The sequence below is a fragment of the Taudactylus pleione genome, unplaced genomic scaffold (assembly GCF_031769625.1).
Source record: "Taudactylus pleione unplaced genomic scaffold, aTauple2 ptg000286l, whole genome shotgun sequence".
NCBI lineage: Eukaryota > Metazoa > Chordata > Amphibia > Anura > Myobatrachidae > Taudactylus > Taudactylus pleione.
The window spans coordinates 1,926,044-1,946,288 of NW_028284688.1; the positions used below are offsets into that span (position 1 = coordinate 1,926,044).

General features: G+C 37.7%; 1 protein-coding gene across 1 annotated transcript; it reads left to right on the forward strand.

The window, feature by feature from the left end:
- The first annotated feature begins 16,043 nt into the window (after positions 1 to 16,043).
- On the forward strand, positions 16,044 to 17,006 carry LOC148511987 (olfactory receptor 5AR1-like). The gene has a single exon (XM_088482376.1). It carries the CDS (start codon positions 16,044 to 16,046, stop codon positions 17,004 to 17,006), a length of 963 nt encoding a protein of 320 aa, XP_088338502.1.
- The last annotated feature ends 3,239 nt before the right edge of the window (positions 17,007 to 20,245 follow it).

The window sequence follows — 20,245 nt, forward strand, 5'->3', positions numbered from 1 at the left end:
GACATACTGATTTTTTCACCCTCTGTGGCTAAACATCAAGAACATGTTAAAGAAGTCCTGACCAGTTTGAGAGAAAACCACCTTTACTGCAAACTGGAGAAGTGTGTCTTTGGAGTGCCCAGTGTACCTTTTCTCGCCTATGTAATATCTGGCTCCTGTTTAGAAATGGACCCCAAGAAGGTACAAGCAATTCTGGATTGGACCCGACCTCAGACACTGAAGGCCATCCAGAGATTGTTGGGCTTCGCCAATTATTATAGATGCTTCATTAAGGGATTTTCTACACTGCTGGCTCCCATTACAGCCTTGACCAGCAAAGGTGCTAATCCTGCCCAATGGACACCTGAGGCAGAGTCTGCCTTTCATCTTCTAAAACAGGCCTTCATCTCAGCACCAGTTCTTCGACAACCAGATCTGGACAGGCCTTTTTTGTTGGAAGTAGATGCATCATCTGAAGCTGTGGGAGCAGTCTTGTCTCAACGTTATGAGGACAACCGAGTCCATCCGTGTGGGTTCTTTTCTAAAAAATTCTCACCTGCCGAAAGGAACTACGCCATAGGTGAGCAAGAACTACTAGCTGTAAAGTTGGCATTGAAAGAATAGAGATATTTGCTAGAAGGTGCCAAGTTTCCATTTACTGTATTTACGGACCATAGAAATCTCCTATTTCTCAAAAACCTCCAATGTGTGAGTCCTCGTTTGGCCCGCTGGGCAATATTCTTTGCCAGGTTTCAGTTCACCCTGACCATTTCGGTCTGGAGCACTTAATCAGAAGGCTGATGCCCTATCGAGATCTCTCCTCTGTGATGATCAATCTGAAAATCAAAGCAATACCCCTGTCTTGGAATCAAGAGTTTTCGCCGCATTACAACTTCAGCCTCCTACGGGAATCATTTGTGGCCCCGGAATTAAGGAAGCAGCTTCTCACTTGGGCACATTCCTCTCACTTCGCAGGGCATTCAGGCACTCGGAAGACCTTGGAGTTCCTGAAAAGACACTATTGGTGGCCTTCTATAAAGGCAGACATAATGGAGTTTATCTCTTCCTGCTCCTCCTGTGCCCAGCATAAATCATCACGACAAGCTCCAGCTGGGGAATTGCTTCCATTACCTACTCCATCATGTCCATGGATGCATCTCTCCATGGATTTCGTAACAGACCTGCCAGTCTCTCAAGGTTTCAACACTATCTGGGTTGTATTAGACCGATTTTCTAAGATGGTCCACTATATACCGTTGAAGAAGTTACCTTCTGCCCCTGACCTGGCACAGTTGTTTGTCCAACACATATTTAGTCTACACGGCCTTCCTGCTGAATTTGTCTCTGACCGTGGTGTGCAATTTACTGCAAAATTCTGGAGGGCTTTGTGTTCTGTTCTTCAAGTGAAGTTAAACTTTTCCACGGCCTACCATCCGCAAAGCAACGGCTCCACCGAGAGAGTTAATCAAGATCTAGAGACTTTCTTAAGAATTTTTATGTCATCTTCCCAGGACAATTGGGCTGCCTTGCTGCCGTGGGCTGAGTTTGCACATAATGCTTCCTACCACTCGTCAACTAACCAAACGCCATTTCAGGTTGTATATGGCCTTCATCCTCGTGTTCCCGAATTCCGAAGCCTGCCTGTTTTCGATGTTCCGGCCGTGGAGGACACAGTGCAGAATTTTGCTGCCATCTGGACTCAAGTACGGTCTGATTTGTTGAAGGCATCCTCTCGCTATAAGACCCAGGCCAATAAGAAGCGTAGAATAGTTCCACGCATGCAAGTTGGAAGCCAGGTCTGGTTATCCACCCGGAATATTCATTTGAGGGTTCCTTCTATGAAATTTGCACCACGCTTCATCGGTCCCTTCTCCATAACAGAAGTCATTAATCCAGTGGCCTATCGTCTACAGTTACCCCATACCTAAAAATCCCTAATTCCTTCCATATTTCCTTATTGAAGCCCCTGGTCCTGAATAAATTCCATAGTGCTCTACCTGCTTCTCATCGAGTCCAGACGGAGAGAGGAGTTGAGTTTGAGGTCACCCAGATCTTGGACTCTCGTCTACGCAGAGGTCATCTACAGTATTTGCTGGACTGGAAAGGTTACGGTCCAGAGGAACATTGCTGGACCGATGCTCGTGATGTCCACGCTCCCACGCTCATCAGGAGATTCCATTCTGCCAATCCGGAGAAGCCTGGTAAGTGTCCTGAGGCCACCCCAAAAGGGGGGGGTACTGTCACGACCAGGGTATTTCAGCATGGCGCTAGGCGAGTGTTACCTGTGAGGTCATTGTGGCGTGGGCTGTCTGGTGGTGGAGATGGGGTCTGGTGGGGGGCTTTGGCTGCGCGCATTGTTGTGTGGGCCTGTTGTCACTCTGCGCTGGTAAGGCCTGGCGGCGTCTCCATTCCGTTTGGCATGGGCGCCGCCATCTTGCCTTCTGGCCATGTGATGCGGCTGGCCAATCCTGGTGAGTCACATGTTCCCTCCGGCCAGTAACAGCACGGCATGGGGTATTTAGGAAGGGTCAGTGCCTTCCTTCTTTGCCAGTGCAACGTGTATCTCAGCCTAGCTGAGAGGGAGTTTTCTGTGCTTACCTGTTCCTGTGAATTCTCTGTCTGCCAGTCTGCCTGTCAGCTCCTAGCTCCCACTGGACTACCCTGCTTCCTCCATCACCCTTGCCCATACCTGAGTGCCTGGGCCTGCTGACATCCTGCGCTTCTGTTCACTACCTGCAAACCTGGCTTGACTATTTTCAGTTCACTACCTGCAAACCTGGCTTGATTATTTTCAGTTTCACTTCCTGCACACCTGGACAGCTCTAATTATTTCTACTTGGACATTAACCCTTCTACTCCCACCACAGAACTCTTGTGCACATTTATATATTCCTGGACTTTTATTTACTGCCATTATATGTCTACTCAAGCTCTTATTAAAAATCCTAGTTTTTTTTTCAAATCTGCTTCTGTGTTCACTCCTGCTACCACCCCAGATCCACAAACAACCCATAACATCACAATTATGAATTGAATTAAATTTATTTTATATTTAAATTTACACTTCCAGTATGGAAGCCTCTCTTTGATGCGCACTGAGCTGGAACACATAGGTCACTTCCAGCCACCAGATGATTAGGAATATGTCCCGATCTCTGGATGGGCCAAAAGGTATTTGTGGTCACATGTGGTGTGCCGGAAGTAGATGCGCTAGTAAACCCCATGGGTCTGACGTCACTTCCGGCTCACAGCCACAGGGACACCAGCACCAAAAGTAGTAGGCATACTCACAAGTGAAGAGTGAGTATTTATTTGCATATACTTATGGACTAATCATAGTGGGCTTCATTACGATTAGAAGTTGAAGCATATAGGTTTATAAACAGGTTATATGATTATTCATAGTATAATAATCTAATTAATTTGGAAGGTGGAGTCAATGCATCTGCTATTTAAACTTGTGATAGCCACCTACTAACCACACTTTGAAAAAGGTATCAGCTGAAATGCATCAGTGTGACTGGATGGGAATGTTACCTTTGAGAACTATGGACAGAGACTGTGAGGTATCATTGGAGGAGTGTTTATAACCCAGGCTATAGAACCACTATCCCATGCATATATATCCTGTCTTGGTCTAAAGGTACACATCTGGTATACATTTTGATAATGAAACAAGTCAGTGTGACCTGACTGTTTCAATATTCCTGGCACTTGGGAGATATATAAATATATATAAATTATAATTTTAGAGCTACACATATACTGATTAAAAATTGTTTAAATAAACCCACTTTGGTTGTAATTTGGGCAATTCAGTGTAGCTAATTTAGAGCAATGCAGCTGGACTATATGTCAGTTGCATATCTGACACATATATAGAAAAAACAACACTTGCATGAATAGACGGCGCTATTTCTACGATAATATATTTGAAGGATCAAATACAGTATTACAGGGCTTCTTTAAATCAAAACACTGTATTTATGCACAAAGACAATTCTAAAAGGATAAAATGTATCAAGTGTAATATCACTAACTATCAAATAGCTATTGCATCTGTAAGTATCTATCTATTATAATAGTACACATAAACAATCATCCAATAGGGGAGAAAACAGCCAATGTCTCAGTCCAATATGCAATCTTCAAATATTTAATGGTAAGTTTGGTGGCCACCTTATTCCAATTGCAATATTTGGTATAATGAGCTCATTTGTTCTCACTAAAAGTAACCACTTTTGTGCTGCAATGGATCAAACAGTATATTTTAATATAATATTGGTTCCAGGGTAATACCTATAGTAAAACTGTTGTGTCCAAAAGATATGTAAAGTATCTCTTCCTGCAGTGTGTTATGCTAGCTCCAGCGAGAATGTTCTTGTAGTGTGCCACATTAACCCTTCCACAGCACAAACCACTCTATATCCTCTGAAGGTTGTAGCTATAAATATACACAGTGAATACTTTGTGGTTTTAGCTATGAATAGGCGCAACAATGATGGTTGTCTGGTCTTAGCCAAGCTAGCAGCTTTTATTAGTTGTCACCCTTCGGTCTAATAGAGATTGACTGGTCGGGGTATGGCTAGCAGATGGCTCACCTGTTGGAGGGTGCAGAGGCGCCGGCTCTGGTTTGTCACGCTGTATTAGACCATGATCAGCTGCTGTCTCTTCAGCATGTATGAATCCTGGCTTCTATTAGCCCATAGCTGCCATCTCCAACACCTCCTTATGCCGCATGTGTATATGCGGCAAGCGGTCTTACACTACTTTCGGGAGAAACACCAAGAGCAGTTCGTAGTGATGGATGATGTTTAAGAATATAGAGGTCACATAAGCAATTTGTAGTATCCCACTCAACGCATTTTGCTCCCTACAAGGAACTTTTTAAGATGGGGATATCTGCATAACATCCCTCTTATATATTGGAAGATTTTAATTAATCAGCTGAATTCCATTAAGTAATTTAACACTGTTTTGTAGTATACAGTATGCCTCTACTATATTACATTTGATTCAAAGAAGCCTGCAAGTTTTCTACTTCACAGACATAAATGAAACATTTATTTTCATATGATAAATTTTAACAATATTTCTTTATTTTATATGAGTTGGTTAGCAATTTTATATATATATATATATATATATATAATAGGGATGTGCAGGCTCGGATAGGTTCGAGTTTGCACGTGGAGTTCGGATTTTTCCCTCCAAAAAAACGGAACTCAGAACGAGGCAAAACGTCATCTTACATGGACGAACATCATCATTCCTGGTCTTTTGTCCAGGAATGATGATGTTCGTCCATGTAAGATGACGTTTTGCCTCGTTCTGAGTTCCGTTTTTTTGGAGGGAAAAATCCGAACTCCACGTGCAAACTCGAACCTATCCGAGCCTGCACATCCCTAATATATATATATATATATATATATATATATATATATATATATATATTCAAGGTGTAAGGTCACTTTTCATGACAAAACACATGGCGTCACTCCAGGGTTTCTTATGTCAGAATTTACTGACGGATTCAACATTTCAAGGCCCTCCTGGCCACGTTGTCAGGAATACAGATAAAACACACTTACCTATATACCCCACACAAACATTAAAACACACTTACCTATATATACCCCACCTGGTGCATGCTGAAGATGAGACTGCTGCCTAACCACGTTCACGTGACCGGGGGGCGCGAGTCCCACACACAGTGACGTCACTCGGCTCACCTCCGGAGGTTGTCACGGCAAGCTTAGATGCTCCTGCTGCCATTGGCTGTCTGAAAGACAGCAAGATAAACAAATACATAATAAAATAACACAGTAACTATCAAATACTGTGCTATGAAAGTGCAAACTTTGAACGTACAGTATACACATTCTAAGAAATAATCATGTGACATGGAAAAAAATCAGACAGTCATTATCTAGGACCATAAAGGACTGATAAACAGAATGTCATAAGACATACATAGTTCATCCATTATAAGAAATACACAAAGATAGAGAAAAGATGACAAAGTCTAGCTAAATAAAGATTTAAAGAAAAAAATTCCAGGCAATACGTTCATTGAGTCCATGAGGCTGGACAGTGTTCATTCTGAGGATCCATTGTGCTTCCAGTGTGGTAAGAGCTGCCAATCTATTACCTACCCTGGGTGATTCTGGAATATGGTCTATTATTTTATAACACAAGTGGACAATTCGTGTCCCTTCTGTTTAAAATTTTAAGCCACCGGCTGATCTATGTCTCTACCATTCAGGGCCATGCAGATGGCAGACCTATGCAAGGCCATATGCTCATTGAAAGACCGAGAGGTCATGCCTATGTAGCATAAAGCACACGGGCATGTAATCAAGTAGATGACAAATTTAGTGTTGCATGACAACACATGTCTGATTTTGTACTTTTTGCCCGTGTGGATGAATACCCCTTGTTCCAGGTCCTCTTTAGTCCATGATGTTGGTAAAAAAAAAATGAAAGTGAGAAGCTGACTGGTTACATTACTGATCTTACTGATCTGTGGGCCTGATTCAGCATGGATCACAACTGCAACAGCATACACAGATGGCCGTATGTTACACGTGTGCGAAAAGAGAACTGTGATCGCACAGACCATGCAGAATCATCGCAGAGTGATTGTTAGGCAGTCAGCATTTGGGGGTGGTGACAGAGGTGGTCAGAGAAATGCTGGTGTGCTTGTACATTTGAACACAGTTCAATGGGCGAGCATAAATTATCCACTGTGACGGCATACGTAGCTTGTGTACTCACTGCGTGCACAAAGGTTAGCAATTTATGAGTAAGGTCTGACCTGCTATAATTGTGCGTGAGGCTCTGATGTTACTTGTTGGTACCGATGTTTTCGCAGACTTGCAAGGTATTACGGATGTAAGATAGGAGGAACGGACATCTTTATGTTGGCTTGCAATGGCATTGGGATTGCAAACATTTGCATACTTTCACAGCAGACCTGCGCGTGTAATCGCAGCTGCTATCACAATAGCGATTCATGCTGAATCAGGCCCAATGTACGGTTCTACTCATCATGCAGCAGGGATATGGGAATTAATGTGCAATTTAGAGTGCAATAAGAGTATACTTGCATGCACCACAACACAACCATTATGTCCATCGAATAACAATTATCAGCCCACCAAGCTTCTTAGTAAATTTGAGATCTGAGATCTCTTCAAATTTTACATCTGCCTTTTCTGGACTGCATCATAGTATTATCCCAAGTTCAAAGTTAGTTGCTCTCTTTTGCTTTGCTCCCAACCTAGAATCAGCTCTTATGGCTGCTCCTCTTCAAAATGAAGGCAATGAAATGACTATAATGTGGGTCCCCTGGAATGATTATTGTAAATATGAAGCTCCTAGTGCTTGTGACTCATTGCTGAGTACTTGACTTTGGTGTGAGTACATTCAGCCTCTCTTTTTTTTGTTTAGTACATTATTATGCACCTGATGTGTGCTGTAATCTGCCTTCATTTTAGAGTTATAAAGGTTAAAACTAAAAGTCAGAAAATAAATTGACCATAATCAGTAACTTAAAAGATTCTGCCAGGAATAGTGTCCCCTGACGGATCAGAACACAAAGGTGCTACTTTTATGTTTTTGTAGAACATTAGAGTAATTGTACATTTGAGACATATGAACTACGGTATAACACACTTAGGAATATTGTAGCTGTAATATTAAGGGTTCTTCTGAAAGATGAGAAATCATTATTGAACATTTTGTATATTTTGAAGACAGTAAAAGGTACATCTTCTTAACATTTCCAAAGCAATTGATCTAGATATCGTGTTTTAAATCTTATTTTTGTTACATATGATTTTGTAAGAAATAATTCTATATTTATAGACAATATTAGTCAAGTTATAAAATCTGTTCTCAAGCAATTTTTGGGGTTAATGATAAGCTGAAAGGAAATTAGAATTTTTTAATTAATTCAACTTTATGCTTTGCATATCTGAACATTGTATTGATTTAAAAAAAGTATGTTGGGCATACAGTACATTAAAGAGGTGGGTGGATGAAGGTGTTATGCAAGGTTAGAAGAAACTGAGCTATTTAGTTGAAAGAAAAGTATTTTAATTTAAAAAATGGACATAGCACTTTTATCTACAAAATATATCAGTAAATAGACTGCCAACATTTAAAATAACATTGTTACTATGATCCCTAGGTCTTAGCACCTTCATCCATTAAAAAGGTAATTTTAACATTACACCTTCATCCACTCGCCTATTCCATTATCAATTCACACACATGAAAATTATCAGAAGCTATTTCTCTCACATTTGCCTGTGTGCACACAGATGGTATTTGTTCTTTAAAAACATTAGGTAAAGTTGACATTGATTTATATACAAACTGTACTATAACATATACAAATGTATAATAAACCATTGCAGGAGCTTATTAGAACTGATCTATTTTCTAGCAAAGACACTGATGCAGTAATCTCACCGATGGACACTGTATTCTGTCTCTTTTTACCACTAGTTGCAGAAAATATCGATAACAGAGAACATTAGCTTGCCCTCAAATTTAAACACAATGGCTAGCCTCTCAAGTAATGTTCAAATTTGGAAACACTTCCATATTACATATTACTATGTTATTAGAAATACTTATATTAGGTTTAGTATTCTTTTAACTAGACATATAAAATGGAAAAGTGGTGCTTCCAGACTAACTAAAAAATTTATAAAAACACGGTATAGTCAAAGGTATGAAAAGTAGTATACAGGTATACAATTACACACTCCAAATATGCAGTTGTTTGAAATCAGGTAGCAGCATACTGTACTTGCCAGCTCCTTTCCGGGAGCTGCTTGAAGAGGACATGCTTCGGTGGCAGGGCCAGAGTGCAGCAATCATTAGTACCGCCCCCATTACAGGAAAAGTCTGTGATTCATGAATCAGCAGGAGGAGGCAGGAGCTAAATTACGAGATTCCAGTCATTTAGCCCCGCCTCCTCCTTACGGCCCTCACTTTTCCCATAAAGTCTCCCCATCCTGCTTACTTCACTAGGAAGTGGTCAGGATGCGGCGGATCTGCCTACTCTTTTGTAGGTGCAGTGGGCTATCCGAAAAATCAAGAGCCTGCCCCAACTTCCAGGAGAGTAGACAATTTTGGTAAGCAGCCTGTACATTAGTATTATCTTACTTGTTTTTGACTCCACAGTCTACCTTATAGCCACTCAAAGCAGGGGCACTGTGTCATTTAAAAAATGCCATTAGGGAGCATTGTTTTTTTAGAGGGGCATTGTGTATTTTAAAAAAATTCCATTAGGAGCATGGTGTCATTTCATTTAGGAGCAGTGACTTGTGTACTTGTGTGATCTTTTGTCATTTTTAATACTTTTTTGTTCCAAAACTTGTGTTTTCAGGACCAGGCAGTTGCACTGTGTTAAAAAATAACATTCAGTAGGTGCCGTACCACCATTGATATCAGTGCTGTGAGTTGCAGTCTGAATTTGTCATTTAAAAAAAAAAAATATATATATATATATATACATATATATATATATATATATATATATATGTAATATATATATATTTTTAAACTTATATGTGTTCAGGGCTAGGTAGTTGCACTTTGTTAAACAAATATGTTCAGTAAGTGCCATACCACTACATTAATATTATAAGCACTGTGAGTCACAGTGTGAAGTTATTTAAAAAAAAAATTATTCTAAAATGTATGCATGTTCAGAGGAAGGCAGTGGCACTGTGATAAACAATAATGTTCACTAGGTGCTATGCCAATGTTAACATCTGCACTGTGAGTCACAGTGTGAAATTATCAATTGTTAAATAAATATATTTTTGTTTCTAAAACTTGTGTGTGTTCAGGGCCAAGCAGTGGCACTGTGTTAAGAACTAAAGTTAAGTAGATGTTGTGCCACTATTAATATTAGCACTGTAAGTTGCAGTGTGAATTTATAATTTAAAAAAAAGAAAAAAATGTTTTTTAAAAACTTGTGTGTAATCAGGGCTAGGCAGTGGCACTGTGTTAAACAATGTCATTCAGTAGGTGCATTGCCAGTGTTCCTAGAAGCAAAGTGAGTCAATATGGATCACAATCCGTCAATAAAAGAGCCGGATCAGCAACCAAGTACTGGTGCCGCAGCTGATGCCAGTAATGATGATGCTAGTACTTCAAAATCTACTAAAACGGAATCGGTATGAAATACAACCGGCTGCATTGCCAGAGGTTTGATTCCCAGCAGCGGCAGCCCGACACTGGAACAGATCCCAGCAGCAGCAGTCCGACAGCGCTGGAAATCCCGATCGTCCCTAGGTAAGTATTAACTAACCTAACCTAACCCCCCTAACCCTCCTTAGGGGTGCCTAACTCTAACCTCCCCCCAAGTACCTAACCCTAATCCCCCCTCTAAGTGCCTAAACCTAACCCTCCCCTTCCCTGCTGCCTAAACCTAAGTCACCTGGGGGGTGCCTAACCCTAACCCTCTCTCCCCCTAGCCTAAACCTAACCTCCTGGGTGGGTGCCTAACCTGAAGTCCCCCCTGGGAGCCCTAAACCTAACCCTCCCCCCCTGCATCTGTCCGCTCGTGGCGCCCAGCATCACTACAATCGGGATGCCAGGTGCCTGTCTCCAGGCATTGGGGAAATGAGCTGCGTCTACATCTAGATGACGGGCATTTCACCCTCACCGGTATATGACAGTTGAGAAGCCGGCTGTCGGGAAAATGTCAGCCGGCTTCCCGATTGCATCCCACTAAAACCAGTGATCTAGGACATAGAGGGTTTAAGATAGGACACATGAAATACAAACAATATTTCACAATGTTAAAGAAAAAAAAACACCTCTAATAATAGTAAATGCAAAGTTCACTGCCGAAAAAATAATTGTCAACATACCATACACCACACGCAATGACAAGGAAAGGATCAGACCGTGGCCTTTATTTGCAAGTGGTGGCTCTAAAATTGCTGTCAGTCCGGCATCTTCTCCTGTAACCTCAGATGATGATTCTACACCTTTTCACTCAGAGTCGAGAAGAGATGTCAAATGTAGAACAGGCAAATAAGTGCAGAAAAAAGCCATTAAGGCTGCATAACAATCTATGTGCTCAGTAATGTCACAAAAAGTATGAAAAGGGTGTCAATGAGTGCTATGTGTGAGCCTGACATTTCAGAAACTGTGCTTGTAGAGAAGCTTCCTTTAACCATTTCTGTGCATTCTACAAATGTGGCAATGACCAGCTTAAATAAAGATGGTGACATAAAAATTGAGGATGTAACTGTTGAAGTAGAATAGAAATAGGGGGATATTTGTGTAACTGATGCCGTTAATGAGGATGTGATGATGATGATGTTGTTTGTACAAGTGAGTCACTATTGGCAGCATTTCTTGCCCGTGATAAAAATAAGGCCATTGCCATGCCTGGGCATAAGACCAAAAAATCCACCTCATATGTGTGGAATTATTTTTACTAAAATTCTAACAAAAATTGTCAAGCCAAGTAGCATTGCAAAGCCAAAGTGAGTAGAGGTAGAGATGTTAACCATCTAGGATTCTCTGTTATGTCATTTGCAGAAAGTTAATGCAAAGATTTTAGAAAAAGACATTGATGGCCACATTAGACCTTTGGCTTACTGTTAAAAGTCCTTGTGTGGCCAATTAGCCCTTGCCTACTCATATTTGGTTAGTTTGCTGAGTTTTTAGGCCTGACTGGTTGTCAGAAAGTTATTGGTAAATCAGACTTTTTTTAAGCCAAAATAATCTAAAAGTGTTTAATCTCCTGAATTTCAAACCTTATTTATAAGATGTATTTATTTGCATATTCTCAGGAGGGCAGGGTAACTCTGATGCAACATGAAGATTTTAGGGTCATAATTTGGTGTAAATAATATGGATTTGTAGCTCCTTCTAATAATGCTTCAGCGTAGTTTTATTATTATTCATGTGTCTAAAATCTAATAACCAGTATGAAGCAGTTGTTTGAGTCCAGTTGACCATCACTCTCTTGTACCATGTTAGAGGCTTGACTTCATAATCACAACTAAATTACCTTCATTCTATCATAGTTGAATGTGTTTGGTGACATTTTTATTCAGTTTCATAAACAAAACATTAAATATAGAAGGTATAGTAAATATAGCATGAATAGTAACAATAGTAAATATATTATGTTTAGTATGTATAGTATGTATTCTATAGACACCTGAGTAGGCCGAGAAAATTTGCCTGAAGTGCAGTAATTTGTGATCCACTGTATTGGGATGTACTTAATGCCAAATGGTTACCACACTTTGTGCATAGCTAAGGCACTATATAAATAAGGTCTTAGAAACTATTTATTTATAAAGGGTTTAAATATTATGCAATGTTTTACATTGAGGGGATCATGATATGATGCAAATTACAAACAATGACATGAAACAGAAGTTGTTTTTGTTCCTGTGCAAATGAGCTGACAATCTAAAAGGATCATATTATACCGTGGGTAGCAAAGTAACAATTGGTATAGTAAATTAAGGTGGTTATTGTTATATAGCAACATTATCATCCTCCAGTTATACATAATAAAGCAATATAGATGCTGTAATGTGGATGGAATGAAGTGAGATAACCAATGGCAGTGAATGAAACATAATATTTTAAAACAGACGGCTTCTTGTAGGGCCACAGCAGGGCAAAAGTGGAAGCTTCTGAGACCAAGGAGAAGATAAGCATCAAGAGAATCCTAAGGTTCCTTCAGGAAGCTAAATGGCAGAGAAGAGGACTGTGCTAAGGACCCTCTGTGCAGCCCTGCTGTGGCTTGTTGTCTGAACAGGGTGAAGGTAAGTGCCTGGAGTGTCTTAAGGACACTCCAGGTTTCAGCTTTTCTAGGTTGTAGTGTGCCTTTCCAGGCACTCTGCATGCCAAATACAAGTGCAATGGTCCAGAAACTTACAAAACCTTGTCCTTGATGTGACGGCACTTTATGGCACCAGCACTTTAGTTTCCAACTGCCTTCACATATATTCAGACATTTTTATATCTGTGAGAAGAAAGTGATGTGGGTGGTAGGTCAGAGAGTTAACCTAAAATGCAAGTACATTATCTATAACTATGAGAATTAGATATGTCTAAATAACATATCATAGGGGGCACTTAAAAATTATTGCATAATCACACATATATTCAAAAGGTTTTATTTTAAAAATACAACCATAAAACACAAACCAGCACTTTGCTAATTCTTATTTTAAATACTCAAGAGCATTACAATGCATGTATACCATCAATCCACTATAGAGATGTTTAAAATTGGTATCACTTCAAATATCAACAGATAACAAAATTAGCAGACAAAGTCAATCCTATTTATAGAACAATATGTATTCACCCAAATCCAAGTGGAACACATAGGAGCTTGTGATTATAAAGAGGATTTCAGTCCCGTTACGTCAGCAGCAATTAGGAATATTAATGTCCTAGTATAAATCCCCAGCTTTCTCCCAATAAAATAACTTTGAGGTGATGCTTGTCCAGTCTTTGCCTTGTTCTAGCTGCAACTTGTGCTCCATATATAATGCCTGATGACAGGTGTCATGTCATGCTCGTTGATTGCCTCACTCAGGCTGCAGTTAGTAATCTCCGGGCAGTGATGTTTTGGAAACACTGTCTCCTCCAATAATTAAGCTGCACAGCTCATTCTCACTTGAAGGGCATATAAAGAGTTCAAGTTTGAAAATAACTCATAGTGTTGTATATCCACTGGATAATATATCAGCAATATTATCACTTCTTTACGTATTTCTCCATCTGAATAGAATTACAGTTTCTTCAGAAAGTAAGTATCTAACCATGTTCATAGGGATGTGCTTAAATACCACTTTTATCCAATCACAGTAAAGGTTTATACAAATGAAAATCATATGTGCTCATTAGTTAATTAGTACTTTAAATGAGACAAGCTACAGAAATTCTTGACTATCAGTCCCGATTTTGCATAAATATACACACAATCGATGGTCTCAAGATCTATACTACATACACTAAGTAGTTGATATAAGTATATAAACACACACATTAAATACTGCTCCAATTACATGCTCTGTGGCTCAGTTGGATGAGCACAGGTTTACTAACCACATGGTCTTTGGTTCAATTCTAAGCTAGGACACATATATTAGATTTATTTACTTATTTTTAAATATATTTATATTTATTTTTATTTTAGTTCAATAATATATCACTCTCAATAATCATCTTAAGATAACAGAAAAAGAAAAGGAAAATGAAAATTATTGCTTGGACACCTATGGTCCTTTACTAATGCTAAATTTCAACCCTTGTTTTTCACTAATATATTTTATCCAAAATCACATGAACAAATTTCCATGGCACAGTTGCTGAATCCAAGCTTAGCAACCAGAAGGTCCTCGGTTCAAAACCAAGGTGGAACGTACATATTATTTCATTTGTATTTTATTTTAGTCTTAATACTTATTTCCATGAAAAATAAAAATTGTTAAGTAGAAATTATTCATTCATTATTGTCAACCATCCCAAAAATATATTTATAAAGATATTCATATACTCGACATATATTATAAAACTATCTAGTTTATTTATGGTATATTTACATCCTACTTAACAATATATACTCCCATACAGAATAACAACATAAGACTTCACTTAGCCTACTACTACCCTAGTCTCATCCAAGATAACAAATATTACATCCCAGTGACCCCCATTTTTATAAGTGGAAATACACTAAAGTATAGACTACCCAAATGTATTCATCATAAATTGTTAATTTCTATATTTTCTTTCAGACCCCTCGGGGTTACTGTCCCCAGGGTAAAAATCCAGAAGGCTTCTCTATTACAAAGACAGTCATATATGTCTCCTCCTCAAGGCAATGGTAAAGCCCTCTCTAAACCTTGCAAAGATAATACCTTAACATCACCCCCATGTTTAGATACCACATGACAGGAAACACTGTGTAGGAGATTTTTCTTTAAAACATTCCTTCTATTTTCCAAAAATCTCATATTTAAACTGCTTGTTGTTCTCCCCACACACTGTGTACTGCAATTACAGGTAATGAGGTTTATTATGTATACTGATTGACAGTTAATGAAATTTACAATTGGATATGTGGTACCTAATGTAGAGGAAGAGAAATTATCACTCTTGTGTCCCACAAAGTCACAATTGATACACTTAGATCTTCCACATTTGTGGCATCTATTTGGTTTCATTGTCGACTAGCCAGAGCCTGATTTGGTGATCCCTACATTTGCACCCAGTCGCACAAAAAAACTTGGAGCTAAATGATTTTTCAGGCTCTTAGACTATTTAAAAATAACCACATGTTTCTCTTTAAGGCAAGGGGCCAGGACTTTATCCATTTTTTAAAGTGGAAACGTTCTTATTTACAATCTCATGATTTGGTCAGAACACACATTCAATCTTGAGATAAAGTACAGTTCAAATTGATGGTCCTATTCTTTAACTTTTTTCCTTTCTGAGCTTTCACCCTAAAAAATCTTTCTCTCTCATAAGCTTCAACCTCCATAAACGCCTCTTTAAGAATGTCTTCTGAGTAACCCTGCTCTCAAAAAACAGTTGGTAATTCATTAGCCTGTACATAATAATCTGCTATGCATGAACAATTGCATTTAAGGTGAAAATACTACCCTTTTGGAATATTATTCTTCCATTAAAAAAATGGCAGCTCTTAGAGTGCAAAAAATTATGATTAACCATCCAATTCTCTGTCCTGTCTCCAACCAACTATAGGTCTTGCACCTTTGCTTATATAAATATTGTCTTGTTTGATGTTATCATTGAGCTTAGAACTACCACAATACTGATACATTATTTATAACTGCTGTCCACATGACACAACATATTGTACTCTCTATTTTACATTACTGGAACTTTATTTGTTTCAATATAGTGAAAATGATGAGAAAAAAATATTAGATGATGAATATTTCTGTTTTTGGAATTTAATAACCAACATTATTGAGCATAATATTTATTATAGATAACTGAGATAATTTTCCATTTTATTTTAAAGAATGCCTTTGAACAATAAAACAGATATAATGGAATTTATTCTTCTTGGTCTTTCCAGTGAGCCCAGGACACAAGTTATTCTTTTCTTTGTCTTCCTGACTATGTTTATGATCATATTAATTGGAAACATTTTAATCATTGTTCTAATTATGACAGATGCCAATCTTCACACTTCTATGTATTTCTTCCTTGGCAACCTTTCATTTCTGGATCTCTGCTATTCATCTTCCACTGTGCCGAGGATGTTAAAAGATTTGATGTCAGTAAAGAAAACTATCTCTTATGCTGAGTGTGCAACACAAATGTATATTTATCTCTCTTTAGGGGAAACAGAGTGTATTCTGCTTGCTATTATGGCTTATGATCGTTATGTAGCTATATGTTATCCATTACATTATACTACAATCATGAATAAAATGGTTTGTGCGAGATTAGCCATGGGTACATGGATATGTGGGTTTCTTCTCTCTATTTCCCATGTTACTCTTACACTAAATGTAAATCGTTGTGACAGTAATGAAATTAATAATTTTTTATGTGAAGTGCCAGAAGTGTTATCACTGAGTTGCGAAAATATTTTTAATATTGAATTAGTCATTTTTGTTGTTGGTGTGATTATTCTCATAGCACCAGTCACATTTATTGTAATATCTTATTTTCAAATAATTTTAAGCATTTTAAAAATTAAATCTGCAGCTGGGCAGCAGAAAGCTTTCTCCACCTGTGGGTCTCACATGATGGTTGTGACATTGTTTTATGGCTCATGTATGGCTGCCTACATGAAACCTAGGTCAAGTTCTCTTTCAGGAACAGACAAATTCATTGCTATATTTTACTTAATTATTACACCAATGCTGAATCCTATGATTTATACACTTAGGAATAATGATGTAAAAGCAGCCTTTCTAAAATGTAGAATTAAAATGGCTTCTGCTACAAAACATATAGATGTTGTATACAAATAATACATTTTTATCTGAGTAAAAGTACAAATTTATTTTTCATTTATAATCAGTAATTGACATACCAAAATGTATTGAATAATCATAACATAGTCCAAAGTCATCTTTCTATCAACTCTAAGGGGTAAATTTACTAAAGTGAGAGTTTTTAGAAGTGAGTTTTAAAAGTGATGTTGCCCATTGCAAACAATCAGATTCTACTTCACATTTAACTAGCACCTTCTAGAAGATAATAGTTATAATCTGATTGGTTGCTATGGGCAACATCACTTTTAAAACTCACTTCTAAAAACTCTCACTTTAGTAAATTTACCCCTAAGGTGTGATTGGTCAAAGCCTCCAATCATCATTGATTTGATTGATAGATTTAAAATGGCAATAGAAATAATTGCTAAGCTAGCCTGGTTTAGCATTTACACCTGTTGCTATTTTTATTCCATCAGTTGAAGCAGCTGATGATCATGGACTTTGACAAACCGCCCCAAAATAAATCTACACCTACGGTAAGTTTAGATTATGTTGGCTCTGCTGAACATGTGTTCAAAAATGTGTTTTTTGGAATTGTATGATTAAACTTTTATTTACACTGAACCGCTAGGAGATAGTTATAAATAAAATGTAATTTCTTCACGTAACATATTCATTTACATGCAATCCTTTGAGTTTCTAAAGCATGACACATACTATTACATTCAACTAAACACAGATTTTTTTTGACCATCTTATAATAAAAATTAGAATATGCAATGGTGCATTCACATTATACTATAAGTATAAAAAATGTGACCATAAACAATTACAATAAATAGTTTTTTTTTTCCAAAAGCTAATCTAATTTGTCTACATTTTGCTTTTTAGTTTTCCATTTGTACAAATATAAAAAATTTTTTTTCAAATGTAATGTCCATATAATATTAAAGTATATAAATAAATTAGTTAGGATCAATGTGTTTTATTGTATACAACTTCATGCACATACCAAGTGTTTTTCGTGTATACCCTTGAATTTTGTTTTTTACTCTGACACATAAAAATATTTTAAGTAAGAATATTTGCACATTTTATTACATCTAATAATAAGAGCAAACAGAACACACATTTTTCACCTAATAATATATTTTGAGGTGCTTCAAATGTTTGAGATGCAAGGTATGTGAATATGTGTTACAAAATAAAGAAGAACTGGAAAAATATCAGAAAATATTGAAAATCCAATATTCCTTTAACTGTAACTCCTTTGGGTGTAATATATAGACTGATTTGTCCCTGTAAACTTAAATATGTGGACATTACCAGGGGCATAGGAACCAGGCAGGTAAAGGGGGGATTTGCCCCACCCACCATGATTTTTGTTGGGTGGACAAAGACTGTGTTTTGCCCCCCCATTCGAATTCTACACAGAAGCAAATGGGGATGTATGAAATGAACGTGGGGATGAAGTGATAATAGCTTAATTTGAACTCACCAACTGTTGTCAATTCTGTTTACTAAAAATGAAGTTATATTCACATTTGTTCTGTGTACATTTTTTATTGCAAATGCTTTTTTTTTTTTTTGGGAAGCCGTACTCATTTTGCTATTACAATCTGCAGTAAGCAGAAGCAGACACATGAGACCGGGAAGCTGCACTTCATGACTGTTCTTGTAATTGTATGACAATGGAACAGAGAGAGCGAATGATTGTGGCCTGCAGATGGTTTAAAATGTTAGCAGCAGTTTCATTGTTGCCAGATCGTAGCACATACCAGATATTATAGCACAGATCATAACCAGTGAGGCACAATGTAAAAATACTCCCAATGAAATGAGATTAGGCTGTCAATGAAATCTGAATAAAATCGAGGTTAATGATCAGAAATGCTAAATAGGACTTTGATAGATTCAAACATAAACATCAATAGCAAGACATTTAAAGAAAGTCCCCAGTAGTTGTTCAAGCATCAAAGTCTTTAGATCTCAATTAAATACACTTCTTTCTAAAGAGTAGCATGGCTCCTAAATAAAAACAAAACTTATACTGCTAATCTCAACTATCTTAATTAGTTCTACAAACATAGAGCCTGATTCATTATGGATCACTATTGCGATCACAAATGCGATTACGCACACAGTCTCACTGCAAAAATATGCTAATGATTGCAATCGCAATGAAATAGCAGCCTAACAAAAGGACACTCACTTTACCTTACACACATCTGTAATTCTTTGCAAGTCTGCAAAACCATCTGTAACATCGAGTTCAATAGGAGCCTCAAGCACACATGCACAAGGTCTGAACTTACTCAGGAATTGCTAACCTCAGTGCAGGCATTGAAGCCCAAGCTGTATATGTCATCAAAATGGCTAATTTATGTACTCTCCTGTAATGGTGTTAAATCGCACAGGCACACCTGTGTTTCACTGACCAGCCCCCTGTCACCACCCAAGAACAGTCACTTACTGTCAATCACTCTGCGATGGAAATGCGTAGACTCTGCGATCACAGAACTATCACAGTGAAGTCTTCACGCACTGCAATGCATATGCATGCACAGAACGCAACAATTAGCCGATTGAATGAGTAATTGCAGTTGCGATCGGTAATGAATCAGGCACATAGATCCGTCCAGCTACAATAAATTAGGTACAGAATATACCACCATAAGAACAATACTAAGGAAATTATATATATTAAAATAGTGATATGAAAAATATTGAAAAAACATCCAATAAATCTAGTTATGATCTAGAGCATTCATGAAAGCTCATAAACCTTCCAAATATCACTTGGGATAGAGGGATCTGAGACCTTAAAACTTTAAAGTTAAAAATGATCAAATATAGGATCAATTAGTAAACTAAAACAAAGACAGTTAAAAAAAATGCCTCAGACATATGCAATGTATGTACTGTACAAATATTGGAAAATGTGTATATAATTTATACTACAGATATACATTTGAAGTAGATGTCACCAATGTATTGTTATCCCTTGACCAGAAAATATTCATTAACTATTAAAAAATCTGAATGAAAAAAATAAATTGTAAATGCACAAAAATGTAGGAAGCTTTCAATCCACAATATTTTATCATATATCCCCTATACAAGGTGGAAATCTTACACTCAATAAATCAATTCACAAATATGAATATAAAAGAAAATAAAATCAATTTTAAACATGAGAATGTCTAGATTATTCATACAGGGCTATGCATTAATGCGATCGCACCATGGAATCTTATGGGATCGCTGGTGTGCGT

Excerpts from the sequence above, each read along its gene's own strand:
- LOC148511987 (XM_088482376.1), top strand. The coding sequence starts at position 16,044 with ATGCCTTTGAACAATAAAACAGATATAATGGAATTTATTCTTCTTGGT.